The 14395-nt window shown below is 39.2% G+C and overlaps 1 protein-coding gene across 1 annotated transcript in view; it reads left to right on the top strand.

The window, feature by feature from the left end:
- The window catches only part of ZCWPW2 (zinc finger CW-type and PWWP domain containing 2), a 134655-nt gene extending 121910 nt beyond the window's left edge, over positions 1-12745 (top strand). Inside the window, exon 10 of the mRNA XM_073329663.1 lies at positions 12422-12745. Within this exon, the coding sequence (XP_073185764.1) occupies positions 12422-12595 (174 nt within the window). The 3' untranslated portion in view covers positions 12596-12745. The remainder of the gene's footprint in view (positions 1-12421) is intronic.
- Positions 12746-14395: the final 1650 nt, after the last annotated feature.

Below are 14395 nucleotides of genomic sequence, written 5' to 3'. Positions count from 1 at the left end.
CATGCTCTTAGCTTATGGATGCTTTCAGCTTGAACTTCCACCTGATATCCTAATTCAGCTTTTTCTGTTCTTCTCATTGTTCCATTAGGATGCAAGGGGGACATAGACACAAATCTTATTGGGAGACTAAAAACAGTTATCATTGAAATATATCTGTGTCTTGCTAAGGGTAGGGCTCTGTGGAAAACAGGTTATGGCCTGAAAGCTGCTGTGATTGTACCTCCCTTGCAAGACTTAAATTTGGTCTTCTTGGATATGTGATCAAAAGTTTTGATGCCAGATTTCTTGACTGGGCTGAAGAAGCTATGTATCCCATGAGAATCAAGTGCTCTTCTCACAAATTTCTTCATTTGTTCTTCACCAATATCTGCTATTTTCAGTAGAGACTCTTTACATCTGATATTACATGCAGTTCAGTAGATACGTTGATAAGCACCTCTTGGATGTGATTCAGGATTAAATGAATTTGTCATATTGTTGATGACATTATTTGTAAGAGCAGTAATATGTTCTTCATACCTCTTCAGTGCAGGGGCAAGGACTCATTTGTAGACTTTGTCTTCACTACTTCTTGTTAGGCCATTTCTTTCTCTCTTAGCTTTTGCATATTCATAATATGAAACTGTGCATTGCCTATCTGATACTAATTCTGACCTATGCATAAGTGTCACTGTATTAAAAAGTTAGTTTCTAGAATATTTCAAAGGCTAATACTGCATGCATAGGCAATTACAAGTTAAAACCTTCTACCAAGCAGATACTACATTATATGTACAAAAGCATACAAATGGAGACTCATTACATTAGGAATTCATGTACATTTATAATTACCCTCTATGCAGTACAAACTATGTGCACACAATCTACTGTTACTGGTGCAAAAACTTAAGTATGAGACTGATATGGTCAGAAAATTTCAATTGAAAATATAGAAAATTATTATAATCACTTGTGAGATACTTTGACAATTAAGCATATGCAATGTGAAAACATTTAATGTTAGTATATTGCAAAATGTTGATATTTGCCATTTTTGCCCTGCTAAACAGTGTCATCGTTTATGAAAAAAAATACTTGCAGATTGAAAACCAACAAAAATCTTTTAATACATTGTCATTTGGTAGCTTTGACCAATAAACACCACATTAAGGGGTTGAAATTTACTTAAAACAGTAAAAATTGTAGTCAGAGTCATGTTGCAGTGTTTCTGGAAATATGCAAAAATGACACTCTCATTTTGGGTACCATTGTTTCACTGTGCTTACAGGCTTATAGCACAGCTTGGAAGTTCCACATCCTACCTCATCTAAACATATATAAAATAAGCTTTCAATTGATATATGATGTAGATGTGTGTATTATGGTACATTAAACACCAAAAATATGGCCCTTTTTGGAAAAGTGCCACCTGCCTACAAGAGGATTGTCTCAATTTATAGCAACATACTCTTAAAACACAGCATCATACTCCTTCATCCTTTACTGTTGTTATGCCTAGTGTTAGTCTTTTTTATTTGAAAAGGAAATAGTTTTGCAGGATGTTTTATTCTCATGGGCTCTTCTTCAGTGGGATAGTGCCTGAAGCCCTTTGAAGCTTTATCCCTGATACTCCATTCCCTTCATAGCCTTTGGAACATTAGTTCCGTGCATTGCCACTGCATTCCATGCATTGCCACTACATTTAAGGTTAGAGTTCTTCTACCCACTCCTTGCAACAGTATCCGGGTACTCCAGTGAACACAGGGCTTAATTAAGTCTTGTTTAGAGCCCTCTTTTTTAATTCTAAGGTTGTTTCTCAAAAAACACTGTTCCTTTGATTCTCTTGGGCTGTGGGCCTCTTAGCTCCCCTTTGCTGGGCTTTGTTTTCTAAGCTTTGATTCCATGTGCAAGATAAGATGATTCTTTAGGTCAAAATGGTTTCAGAACTGGTAAGGCCATATTTATTGGCTCTTCCTCTGGTAAAAATATTGTGTACCTGTTTGTACTTTAAATGATGGGATATGCCTAGTACTTCACATAGCCTTTTATTTTAGCCAAATTTTGGAAGCAAGGAATTGGGATAGGTTTGCACTGCCCAAAAATTCTTAGTTTAGCCTTGCTACATCCTTTTTTCTTTAGAAACTTTGTACTTCATGGGGATATGGTGTACAATTATTTGTTGATCTTTGTGGGAATTTGCCATGAGAATTTTGCAATATGTATTTAATAAAAGCTTCAAAGAATAACTGCTATGATAGGAAAACTTTCAGATCTATTCGGTTCTGACATAAACTGAATGTCCTTCTAAATTGTCTGTTTTAATTATTCTTGCTAATTACAAAATCATTTGTTTGCAGACAAGGGCTTTTTCCCTTTTTTAGCAATTCTCCTATTTTCTCTTGCAATAAAGTCATAGTGCAGGGTGAAAGGCTCTCCCCTCTGTGAGATAAATATAAATAGGCTTTGCAAATGGAATCTGGAAGGATGAGTTGCCTCCCTCCTCCAACTTCCTCTTTCCTGTTTATATAGACTCAGTAGAACTGCTACATGACATGGGTAGGGAGGGATTTGACTGGTTGGCTATATATAGCTTTAAATTCACTGGCCATATCCATGCACTTCTCCCTGCACATCACTCCACCAAGATAATCACTCCATACTACTGAAGATGAAAGATGGAGTCCCCTGATCTCCCCCCCTCAGAGAACTATTTCTTAGGAACACAAGAGTTGATCAGAGGTCCATCTAGTCCAGTATCCTGACTGTTGATAGTGGCCTAGACCAGATGCTTCAGAGGAAGTGTAAGAAGCCTGGTCCGATGTGGGATAATCTGCCCCCTGCATTAGGGATAGGTTAAAAAGGTATTTAGGCACCTAAAAATACAGATAGCTCTTCGTGGTGTTTACAAAAGCACATAAGTAGGTTAGCCACCTAACTCCCACCTTACCTGCTTAGGTACTTTTGTAAATTCCTCTAGGTGCCTATATTCATCTTTAGGTACCTAAATACCTTTATGAATCAGGCACCAGGTCTCATCCTGATCCTGGAGATTGACAATCCCTGAAGCACAAAATTTAATATCCTTTCCAAACTTTTTATAATTAATTATGAAAACTCTGGATAGCCATATAAATATCCAGTCTTTTTCAATCTCATGTTCTAGACCTCAGTTTATTCCTGTGGCAATAAGTTCCAGACGTTAGTTTTTTAAAGTGCTTCCTTTTCTTGATTTTGAATGTTCACCTTTTAATTTAATTGATTATCTCCATTGTTCTTTATTATTATTATTATTTATTATTTATTATTATTGTGAGACAAAGGAGAACAGAAATTCCTGATCTGCATTCTATATACCATTCATTGTTTTACATACTTGCATTGTGTCTCTGATCATTTGTCTTCTTTCTAAGGTAAACAATCACAGTCTTTTCAATCTCTGTTCTTGACAAACCTAGATCATTTTTGTCATTCTCTGAACTCCCTCTAATTCTGCAATATCTTTTTTGAAATGGATAAGGCTGCACCATATATTTATATAAAGGAATTATAATATTCTTTGTGTTATTCACCATTCTGATCCTTATCCTAACATCTTGTTAAATTTATTGACCACAGGTGCATGGTTAGCAGAGGTATTCATTGAGCTGTCTATAATGACACTTTCTTGACTTGATACAGTTAACTGAGAACCCTGAAAGGTGTATCAATACTTTAAAATTTCCCCTCTAATATGCATTATTTTGCATTTATCAACATTGAATTTCATTTACCATTGTGTTGCTCGTTCATCTGGCTTGTGTAGGTCTCTCTGACGTCCCCAATAGTCCTTTCTGATCCTGATTAAACTTTGTGTCATCTGGAAATTTTGCTACTTCACTGCTCACCCCAACTTTCCAGATCATTAATGAGTATAATGACAAAGGACCTTGTATAGAACCTTGAGGCATACCATTGTTAACTTTTTGCCATGATGAAAATTGACCATGTCATCCTGCATTTTGTTTTCTGTCTCCTAGCCAAGTTTTGATCCATGACAATACTTTGTTTTTCATTCCATAACTACTTAGTTTATTTAGACTTCTTTAAAGCCCTTGACAAGGACCCTCAAAAGAAGCTACTAAAGAAGCTATGTCAAGTGGTTCTCCTTTATCCACTATTTTATTGACTCTTTTATTCACTAAACTATTCATTCTAAGAGTTTAGTGAAACACACTATTTTCCTTTACAGAAACCCATTGAACCCTTTTAAAATATAGATAGATCATTTGCTACCCTCCAATCCTTTTGAACAGGGGCTGTTTTTAATGAGAGCTTGCATATTTTTTAACAGCTCATCTACTTCACACTTAAACTTCTTCAGAATTTCTGGATGTACTCCATTGGGCCTGGTGACTTAACACATTTTAAATGATCAGTTTGCTCCATTTCCTCATCTGATACCTCAGTCTCTGAGACTGCCTCATCTTTAGTAGCAGAAAAGAGCAGGTGAGGAGTAGATATCTCCCCAGAATTCTCAGCCGTGAAGACTGCAGTGAGCTTCTCAACAATGCATGTATCTTCCTGAATTGCTCCCTTAATTGCATACCTACCAGTTCTTTCACCAGCTTCCTGCTTCTCATGTAATTAAAGAGTTTCTCGTTATTTTTGTTTTATGCCTTTAGCTATTTGCTCTTCAAAATGCAGTTTGGCCCTTCTAATTTCCCTTACATTTGTTGCCTACTGTAATTTATGCTTCTGTTTATTGGCTTCACTAGGATCAGATTTCCAAAGTTTGAAGGATTTCTGTTTGGATCAACAAGCCTCTTGAGGCTTGCTATATAGCCACATTGATTGACTTTTTGTTTTCCTACTATATTTATGTTCTTACAGTTTGCATTTGTATTTCTATAGATTCAGCAGTCTGGTCTTAGATTCATCAATGCAAAGATGAGAAGGGACCATTGTTATCTTTTAGTATGACCTCCTGTATAATACAGCTATAGAAGTTCCCCAAAATAATTCATAGAGCAGATCTTTTAGAAAAACATCCAATCTTGATTTTAAAATTGTCAGTGGTGGGGAATCCACCAAAACACTTAGTAACTTGTTCCACTGGTTAATTACTCGCACTGTTAAAAATTTCCAGTCTGAATTTGTCTAGCGTTGACTTCCAGCCACTGGATCATGTTATACCTTTCTCTGCTAGATTGAAAAAGCCTATTGTTTAATATTATTCCCCATGTAGATACTTATTGACTATAATCAAGTCACCCCTTAATCTTCGCTTTGTTATGATAAATAGATTGAGCTCCTTGACTCTAGTTTTCTAATCCCTTAATCATTCTTCTGGCTTTCTGAACCATCTCCAATTTTTCAATATCCTTCTTGAATTTTGGACACCAGAACTGGACAGAATATTTCAGTAGCAATCACACCAGTGCACAGTACAGAGGTAAAATAACTTCCCTACTTCTATTCAAGATTCCCCTGTTTATGTACCCACAGACTGCATTAACCCTTTTAGCCATAGCATTACACTGGGAGGTCATGTTCAGTCGATTTTCCACCATGACCCTCAAATCTTTTTCAGAGTCACTGCATCACAGGATAGAGTTGCCCATCCTGGAATTATAGCCTACATTCTTTGTTGATAGATGTATACATTTAGCCACATTAAAATACATAGTTTGCTTGTGCTTCATTTACCAAGAGAACCAGATTCCTCTGTATCAGTAACCTGTCCTCTTCATTATTTACCACTCCCCCAATTTGTATGTCACCTTCAAACTTTATCAGTGATGATTTTATGTTTTCTTCCAGGTCATTTATAAAAATGTTAAATAGTATAGGACCAAGAATAGATCCCTGTGGGAGTTCATTAGACCACACCCACTCAATGATGATTCCCCATTTAGAATTGTCTTGAGAGCTATCAGTTAGCCAGCTTTTGATCCATTCAACAAGTACCATGTTAATTTTGTATCTTTGTGGTTTTTTAATGAAAATGTTGTATGGTACCAAGTCCAATGCTGTATAGAAGTCTGTTACATCAATACTATTACCTTTATCAATCAAAATGTAATTTCATCAGAAAAATATTAAGTTAGGATCTATTTTCCCTAAACCCATGTTGATTGGCATTAATTATATTCTCCTCCTTTAATTCTTTATTAGTTGATTGCTATATCAGCCACGTCACTATCTAACCCTCAATCAATGTCAGACATGATAGGCCTATTATTACCCTTTTTAAGTATTGGCACAGCATTAGATTTCTTCCAGTCTTCTGGAACTTCTCTTGTATTCCAAGATTTATTGAAAATCATAATTAATCGTCTTGTGAGATCTTCACACAGCTATTTAAAAATTCTTGGATACAAGTTATCTGGATCTCCTGATTTTAAAATGCCTGACTTTAGTAGCTGCTGTATGACATCCCCCTGAGATACTAGTGAAATAGAAGGAGTCTTCTCCACTCAAAACTTTTATCTCACTGGATTCTATGGAAATCTTTATATGCAGTGCTATTCCCACACCTCTTTGCTCTAGTCTGTCTTTCCTATATTGTTTACAACTTGGATGCAGAGGATATGCCTTCCCCTTCCATCCCAATGGATAGACTCATCATTGTCTGCTCTCTTTTATGGGAGTATGGTTACTTTCTTGGGCAGGCAGGTTTTTTTTTCCATTCCGTTTGTGAAGATTCCTGGGCCATCTGCTCAGCTGAATTACTGAAAAAGACCCAGGGGGCTTTTAAGGATGCTCTAGGACCTGGTAGCATTGAAGGAATCTCTGAACAGATCTCACATGTTAGCTATGCTTAATCCTTACCTGAATGGACAACACAGTAATTGTATGTGCATGTTCACAAAAGATATAATAGATTAAACTGTGCACTTTCTGAAGACTCTGGGACATCTTCTTTTCTGCCTTCTACAAGATACAGTGAATTGTCTATTTGTGTAAATGTGTTTTGATGAAACGCAGTTTGACCTAAAGCATTGCCTCAACAGGCAAATTTCCTCCTCCAAAATATGGACAAAATGAAAGTCATATTGTAGGGTACTAAACATCATTTTTCTGAACACAATACCTTCCATAAGATGTGGAACCACTGGTTCTAAAGCATTTTGACTTAAAGCATTGTCCAGCATGTGGGGCCAAAACTCAGAAAAAAAAATAAAGCCCAGTAAAGGAGAGTCTTTCATACTGTACTCACTCACATACAGAATACAGGTGAAAGGATTAGATCTAAAATGCTGAATTTGTGAAATCACAATAATTTCTGTGGCAGCTGATTGTGTTATGACAAGCAAAATAGATTTTACTCTAGGATCTAGAACAAGGTAAACTAAGTTGGGAAGGAGAAAATTTTCATTTAACCTCCACCCCTCATTTCTCAACATGGAAAGCTCCATCAAAATTTTAATTACAAAAAGAAGAGAAAAATATTAACTAAATACATTGCTTCCTCTATAAATGTTTTCTTCTTTCCAGTTTTCCCTGAACTGCCTTTTACTGAATTCAAAATTTGTACCCAAAAGGAAAAAGAGGATTGGTTATATGACGAGCCTGTCAAATGAGTATTTGATAAAAGTATTGAAGCTATGTTCTCCAGTAGATAATAATGTTATCTCAGCTTTTGGCATAAGTCTTCAAGAGTAGCATAAGAGCATCTTATTGAAATTACTTAACATTTTATTATTAAAAAAATTAAGCTACATACCTCAGCCTATGTTCATGCTTTCCTGAGAATGAGTATGCAAATGCAACAGTAGGAGGAAAGGTCACCTAAATTTTGTTTAGAAAGTTGGCCACTCCTTAAATGCCTCTCTGATGAAACTGGAATAGGTCAACATTAGCAGAAGGCTCTCCTACCTTCCTCTCATGTCCTACACTCATTTATCCAATGTTTTAATATTCTCTTAAAATGAAAAATGGACTGTAGAATTATCATTTTGTTTATTGACCTTCAGCATCCTACAGAATGCTGTTCAGCATTATAAATGTGCTACATTCCACAAATCAGTGGCCTCTTTTGTTCTTGCCCATTCCAGAATCTCTCATTCAATAATGTTTTTATCATTCTGTTCCTGCTATAGTTTTGTGACATCAGTTTGTGTAGCATACAAGAAAAATTTTACATTTTGTTTAGCCTCCCAGTCTACAAGTTTAAAAGATAGGAAACAATTACCATGAATAAACAGTTTGAAAGCATTTAAACATTTTTATGACAATCAGCATTTATGAGCCTAATGGTAGTCCTAGTGGTGCATATCATGCTTAATCCTCACTGGAAATCTGGAAGCCCTGAGTTGGGGCTGTAAACAAAACAAATGTCCATTCTGCCTTAATACTGGTTGAAAAATCTTAAAAATCAATGGCTTGAAATTATATATTAAATATTAAAATTAGTTGTAGGATTGTTTAATACTAAAGCAAGGTGAAAATTTGATTTCATTGAAATGTTATACTGTCTGTCCTACAAAATTGTCACTTTATAGCAAGATTAATGTCACTGAGAGTCGACTCAGATATGCCCATTATAATTTTGTTAACGACATGAGTGCTTTCCAAATTGTTCAGGTAGAAATGGGAAAAGGTGAGGGCAGATAGCTTCTACTTGTGGAACAAAGTGTCCAACCCCTTGACACTACAGGTGTCTTGAAATCCCTATAAATCTCAAGACACCCTCGGGGGACAAGAACATCTGAGCTTGTCTGCTGTTCCTTTGGCTCCCTGTTTCCAGTGTCAGCTCCACTCCTTTGCAGTGGACTGTCACCCAATTTAGGAGTATGAGGAAGGAGCTCCTGTCTATTACAAATCCATCTAATTCCCAAGGACTATGTCATACACAAACAGTTGTTCTCTCTTTGGGGGTTGGGTCCATAAATTCAGTCGTGATGGGTTCTTCAGTCTCCATTTTTTCAGTAACAGAGTCAGATGGTTTGATGGTCAGGCTGACTCTCCAGATAGCTTTTTCCACTTCTGAACCCCTCCAGAATTTTCTCTGCCTCTGCAAGTAAAGCAGGTGAAAAGTTAGGAAATCTGTAATTTGGCCATAACCTGATTATTTTTTACTTCTTTTTCCTGTTTTTCTAGGTTCTTTTTCCCTCAGCTGTCTGGTTTTTTTCCTTTGTACAGTGTTACTGTCTTTTTAAGGGCTATTAAAATTCACCTCACAGAGCTCCAATCTCTCCCCACAGATTATCCCTGATATGGGCTGAAAAAGCTTGAAAGAAGGGTCAGGACAAGGGTTGAGTGTATTGAAGGGGAAAAGTTTCTTTTGCTCCTCCAAACTTGGTGCTACCAGGATTGAAAAGCAGGCTGTTGGTCTGCCTCATAGGATAGTGTGGTAGTAGCCATAGGCAAATGGGGGCCCCAGTAAGACAAGGCGCTGAAGAAAGTGTCACAGAACACTAGAACCCATACCGTGACTACTGACATGGACCAGGCCGCATTGCCAGGTATCCCGCTGCAGGAGTGTGCACTGCGGAAGCCACCAGGAGCTGAAAAACAGCCAAGGACACCGGGGCTCAATCTGCAGTCACTGATGCAAACTAGGCTCCATCGCTGGGTGAACGATGGAGGCCCCAGGAGCGCCAGTCAACAGAACTGGTGCATGGTAAAACTGCAGAACTCCAGTCACCTTCACTCCATCCGTCCCCTCCACTAGTCAAAGGATCATGACAGGGAGCTATGAGTGTTGCAAGGACCTCCCTTTGTCCTTATCATACCTCCTTCCATTCAAGGGTAGCTCCATGGGATCTTTTCTAATATTAAATGCTTTGGGGGGGCGGTCAATTTTTGACCCACTCTCTGAAGTGTCACTATATTTCCTGACAATTAAGGTCACCTTTCTAGTGGCCATAACACCCACATGAAGGGTATCAGTTGAGAGCCTTACCTGACCCCCCTCAAAATTATGTTTTTTTCTATAATGAAAGAGTGGTTCGACAAACAGACCCATCATCCATTCCTGAGATAATATCCTTCTTCCCCTAATCCCAGGAGATTTCGCTCCCCTCTTTTTGCCCAAATCCAGACCATCCAAAAGAAAGGGTTTGGCACATCTTAGATGTCTAGAAGGCAAATTAAGATTTATGTTTACAGTACAAAATCCTTCAGTAAAGCTTCCACTTTGTTCATTGTAGAATACCACATAGCTAAGGGTCGGAAAGCTTCCAGGTCCTCCATAGCAAGGTATATTGGAAGGGGGAAGATTTTCCAAGGAATTTTAAACTAAGGGTAATCTCTCTCATTCAAGTTTAAAGCCCATTCCAAGAAGGCAATGGCAGCTTCACAGGACGGTTAGTCCAGTGCACCATATGTACAGTTTTGCAGGGCAGCCATCTTGGGTGTCCCTGCATATGTTGGTTAATTTCTGTAAGATTAATAGACTTCAGTTGGGTGAAGCAGACTTTTGTAGGACGATTTTCTAAGCCATAGCTCACTCTTAGCCAACCCAGCAATTGGTAGAGATGGGGGTGGGTTGGTAGTATTGCTACAAAAATTGGATGACTACTGAATTTATGAACCCATCTCTCAAAGTGAGAGTGAAAAAAAATTGTCTCACCTGGAAATTTTTGTTCTGGGTAGGGGGATAGGTCCATAAATTCATCCCGCCCTGTATTTTTTCATCTCCTTCTTTCGGGAGGTTATTGCTCAGTAATGTTGCATTGTTTTCTTCCCTTTTTAGGGAGAGCTAAGGGATAACAGTATGACCCTTGGGGTTATCCCAGTTCATGTGTTTTTGTCAGGTTAGACAGTTCTACTTCTTAGAACTTCAGGCAGACTTTTTGGCCTGAGGGCCAAATCGGGTTTCAGAAATTGTATGGAGGGCCAGTTAGGGGAGGCTGTGCCAGCCTGGGCCCCTGCCCCCTATCCACCGCCCATTGCTTCTTGCCCCCTGACAGCCCCCCCAGGACTCCTGCCCCATCCACCCTCCCCCCCGTTCCCTGTCCCCTGACCAGCCCCAGAACCACTGTCCCTGACTGCCCCCCAGCGCCCCATCCAACCCCCCCTCCTTTCTGACTGCCCCCCTGGGACACCTGCCCCCATTCAACCCCCCCTCCCATTCCCTACCCTCTGACCGCCCTGACCCCATCCACACCCCTGCCCCCTGACCACCACCCTGAACTCCCTGCCCTCTATCCAACCCCCCCTGCTCCCTTACCGCGCAGAGCAGTAGTGGCTGGCAGTGCTACAGCCATGCCGCCCAGAGCGTTGCACCAGTGTAGTGTAATAAATTGCTCTCCGTAACTGCTACCCGTAGCACATTCCTACATGGCGCAATTTAATACACTACACCATCAGCATGGTGCACTGAGGCTGCGGGGGAGGAGGAGGAACAGTGAGGGAGGGGCCGGGGGCTAGCCTCCCAGGCCTGGACCTCAGGGGCTGGGCAGGAGGGTCCCGCGGGCCGTAGTTTGCCCACCTCTGTCTTAGATGCCGGGCAGATTTTTGCTATTGTTAATATGTGAAAGTGTTTTATTCAGATTCGATAGCAGCTTTGGAAGCAACTCTCTGGAGGGGCTATTGAGTGGGAGGAGTTATCTAGAGAGTCAGCTCAGCCAATTAAAACACCTGACTCCACCTCCTATAGCAGGGAGACTATAGAACTCATCACTATTGAATTTATGGACCCATATCTCTACCTAGAATGACATTTTCTGGGTAAGTGAGACAAATTTTCTCACTTAACTAGTCTACCTCTTTAGTTCCCTCTTAAGAACCATAGTGCCTAAGACTTAGAGAGGCTTCTGTATCTGGAGTTGAGGAGAATACTGCGGAGGCAGTGCCCTGACACATACATTCATTTGGGGGTCTTTGTCCATAGTTTGATAATCTATAGGTTGCATAGCGAAGAGTAGCATTACTTCCCTTTGGTTTGAGATGCATTTCACAATATTCTTGGTAGAAAGTGGTTCTTACATTTAAGCTTCAAAAATTAAGGTCTCAGTAAAATGACAATATAATAGAAGAGATTTTGGTTTATTAAGGGCACATCTATTGGAGGACTTACTGTTCAGTAAGCTGTGGTGTAAATCTACAGTGCTCCAGCATGTCATGCACTAAGGGTCCATGGGCACTAAAAGTTTCAAGTGCGTTGACGTGCTGTGGTTTGAAACAGCAGTACGTCAAAGTGCATTAGGGAATTTTTCCTGTACATCAGTAGGGTCCACACAGACAGTTAGTGCATGGCCTACTGGAAGTGCTGTAGATTTATACCTCAGCTTACTGCGTATTAGACATACCGCTATATTCTTCCAGATGCTTTACATTTACCAAAAAGTATGTCCAGGCAAATTCACAGTTTGACTGCTTGTGATGAGAGTTTTATATATATTTGGACTGTGGATTGTTGACATGTTGACTGAACTTGATAACAAAGCATATTGCTTACTATTGTTGTTTTTAAATTTAATGTAATGCATCTAGAGAATGCATATTTGCTTTTCAGGTAACTAAATGCAGCACAGAGAGTACTGAAGGAAGGCCAATGGAAAACGACACCCAAGAGGATTGTATTATTATTGATGGGATAGCTTTCAGGGCTGGGGAGTGTATTGAGAACATAACCAACAAGTTTAAAGAAATAGATTCTTTAATGGCTGAATTCCAAGATAGCTTTTAAAAAAAATAAGGAACCACTCTATCCATTTTTCTATTTAGTCATAGATTCTTAAGTGAATAATTTGCATAGTTACAAAGGCAGTTATTTTAATTAATGTTAAATGTTACCTGATAACATTGCTAACAAAAGTAAAATATATTTTCAAGTTGATAGGAGAGACTTAAAAGTAAATACCCATTTATAATTTTGTTGTTATTTACATGGAATATTTTATTAAGGCTTGAAACAAATTGTAAATAACTGAAAACGATTTAAAAATAAAAGCAGATAAGCTTGGTGTAGTGATTCTGAACACATCTTGAATTCTGGAGGGATTCTGGCAAGATGGTGGATCTTCAGATGTTCAGAAGGAATTGATCAAAGTAAATCCTCTAGTAGTCATAAATTGCATTTCAATCTTATAAACTTAACTACATGCCTTTCTCTAATATGAAACATTGATGGAGTTTGTTAGTCCTTTGACCCACCTGTGTAGTTCCCATTGGGTTCTATTCAGCTCAGATTCACCTCTGGGTAACTCATCTGTGGAGGCTGCATACCGTTCCTAAGAATACTTCCTTCTTCTTTGAGTGGCATCTGGATATTCACACTTGTGGATCAAGGAGCCTGCACCATGAGCTTCCAGAACCTTCTTGAAAGCAAAGCTCACTGGGGCAAGTTGCATCTCTCATCCTGGAGAGTTCTGAAAGGGGAAATGGCCACAACTGTTCCTCCGTTCCTTTCTAACCACTGTAGGTACAGGAAACTCAGATCGCACACAGTGTGCTCAATGCTTCCATCATCTGCATTTCTTTTCTCTCTCTTTTTTTATTCTTTTGAGGCAAAATTTGTTTATAGTTAGTCTGTCAGTTAGTCAAGTTTTTCTTTTAAAGAAAAGAGGAGATGCTATGTGCTTAAAGTGGCCTTCTGGCCATTGGAGCCCGTTTCCAGAGGATCTATATCCACAGACCAGATCCGGATCTGGCAGCCAAGCGTTGATTGGGGGCTGAAAAACCTGAATCCAGATCTGGCAGCCAAGATCTGAAGGTACCAACCTCCCCCTCCCCAAACCAAACCAAAAAACAAAACCCAAGCTGGGTACAGATCCATGGCTGACAAGTATGGATTTGGATCCAGATGGATATGGGATCAGAACCTGGATCTAGATTTGATAGCTAAACATGAAGTCCTGCCAAGCATGGGATCTGGTTATCTGGGATCCAGCTATCATGAAGATCCGATATTTCTGGCTTTTGAGAGCCTCTTATCTAATAGTTCTGTACCTCTCTTGGATCCGGCCCCAGGTCAGTGGAGTGTGTTACTAGATTTCCAACACCATGATCTTTTCAGAATTATTTGGCTTATTGATGCTGTTCCCAACATCCACTCCCAGCTTTGTGAATTCAGTGTGAGATGTGGCTCCTTGTAAAGGCACTAGAGCTGAGAGCTGTTTCTCTGACTTGCAAAGGTTTTCTACACTACATGAAATTAAAATCTGTCTAAATTCTGATGGGCAACATTTTGGGAATATATTGCACAGACCACCAAAGAGGGATTTGCTCTAGCCAGTTGTGTCAGGGAGATTACCTGTTCATAAAGTTAAGTATCCTCATTGTATGGATCCAGGGAAAGATGATGTATTGATAGATTCTTTGAGAAGAATTTTCACTCAACAGTATAAATGCGGTATCAAGGGTTCTGTCATGTATTGGTCTTGTTTGTACAAATGGGGTAAATACCAGTTATGTCCTTTCCCTTAGGGAGAATGTGATTTTCTGTGGTTCTGATCCAAATGTGGGATCTGGGGATTTTCCCAACTGA

This window comes from Lepidochelys kempii, chromosome 2, assembly GCF_965140265.1.
Source record: "Lepidochelys kempii isolate rLepKem1 chromosome 2, rLepKem1.hap2, whole genome shotgun sequence".
NCBI classification, from domain to species: domain Eukaryota; kingdom Metazoa; phylum Chordata; order Testudines; family Cheloniidae; genus Lepidochelys; species Lepidochelys kempii.
The sequence above is the reverse complement of the archived record's forward strand: the minus strand, read 5'-3'. Positions and strand labels throughout refer to the sequence as shown.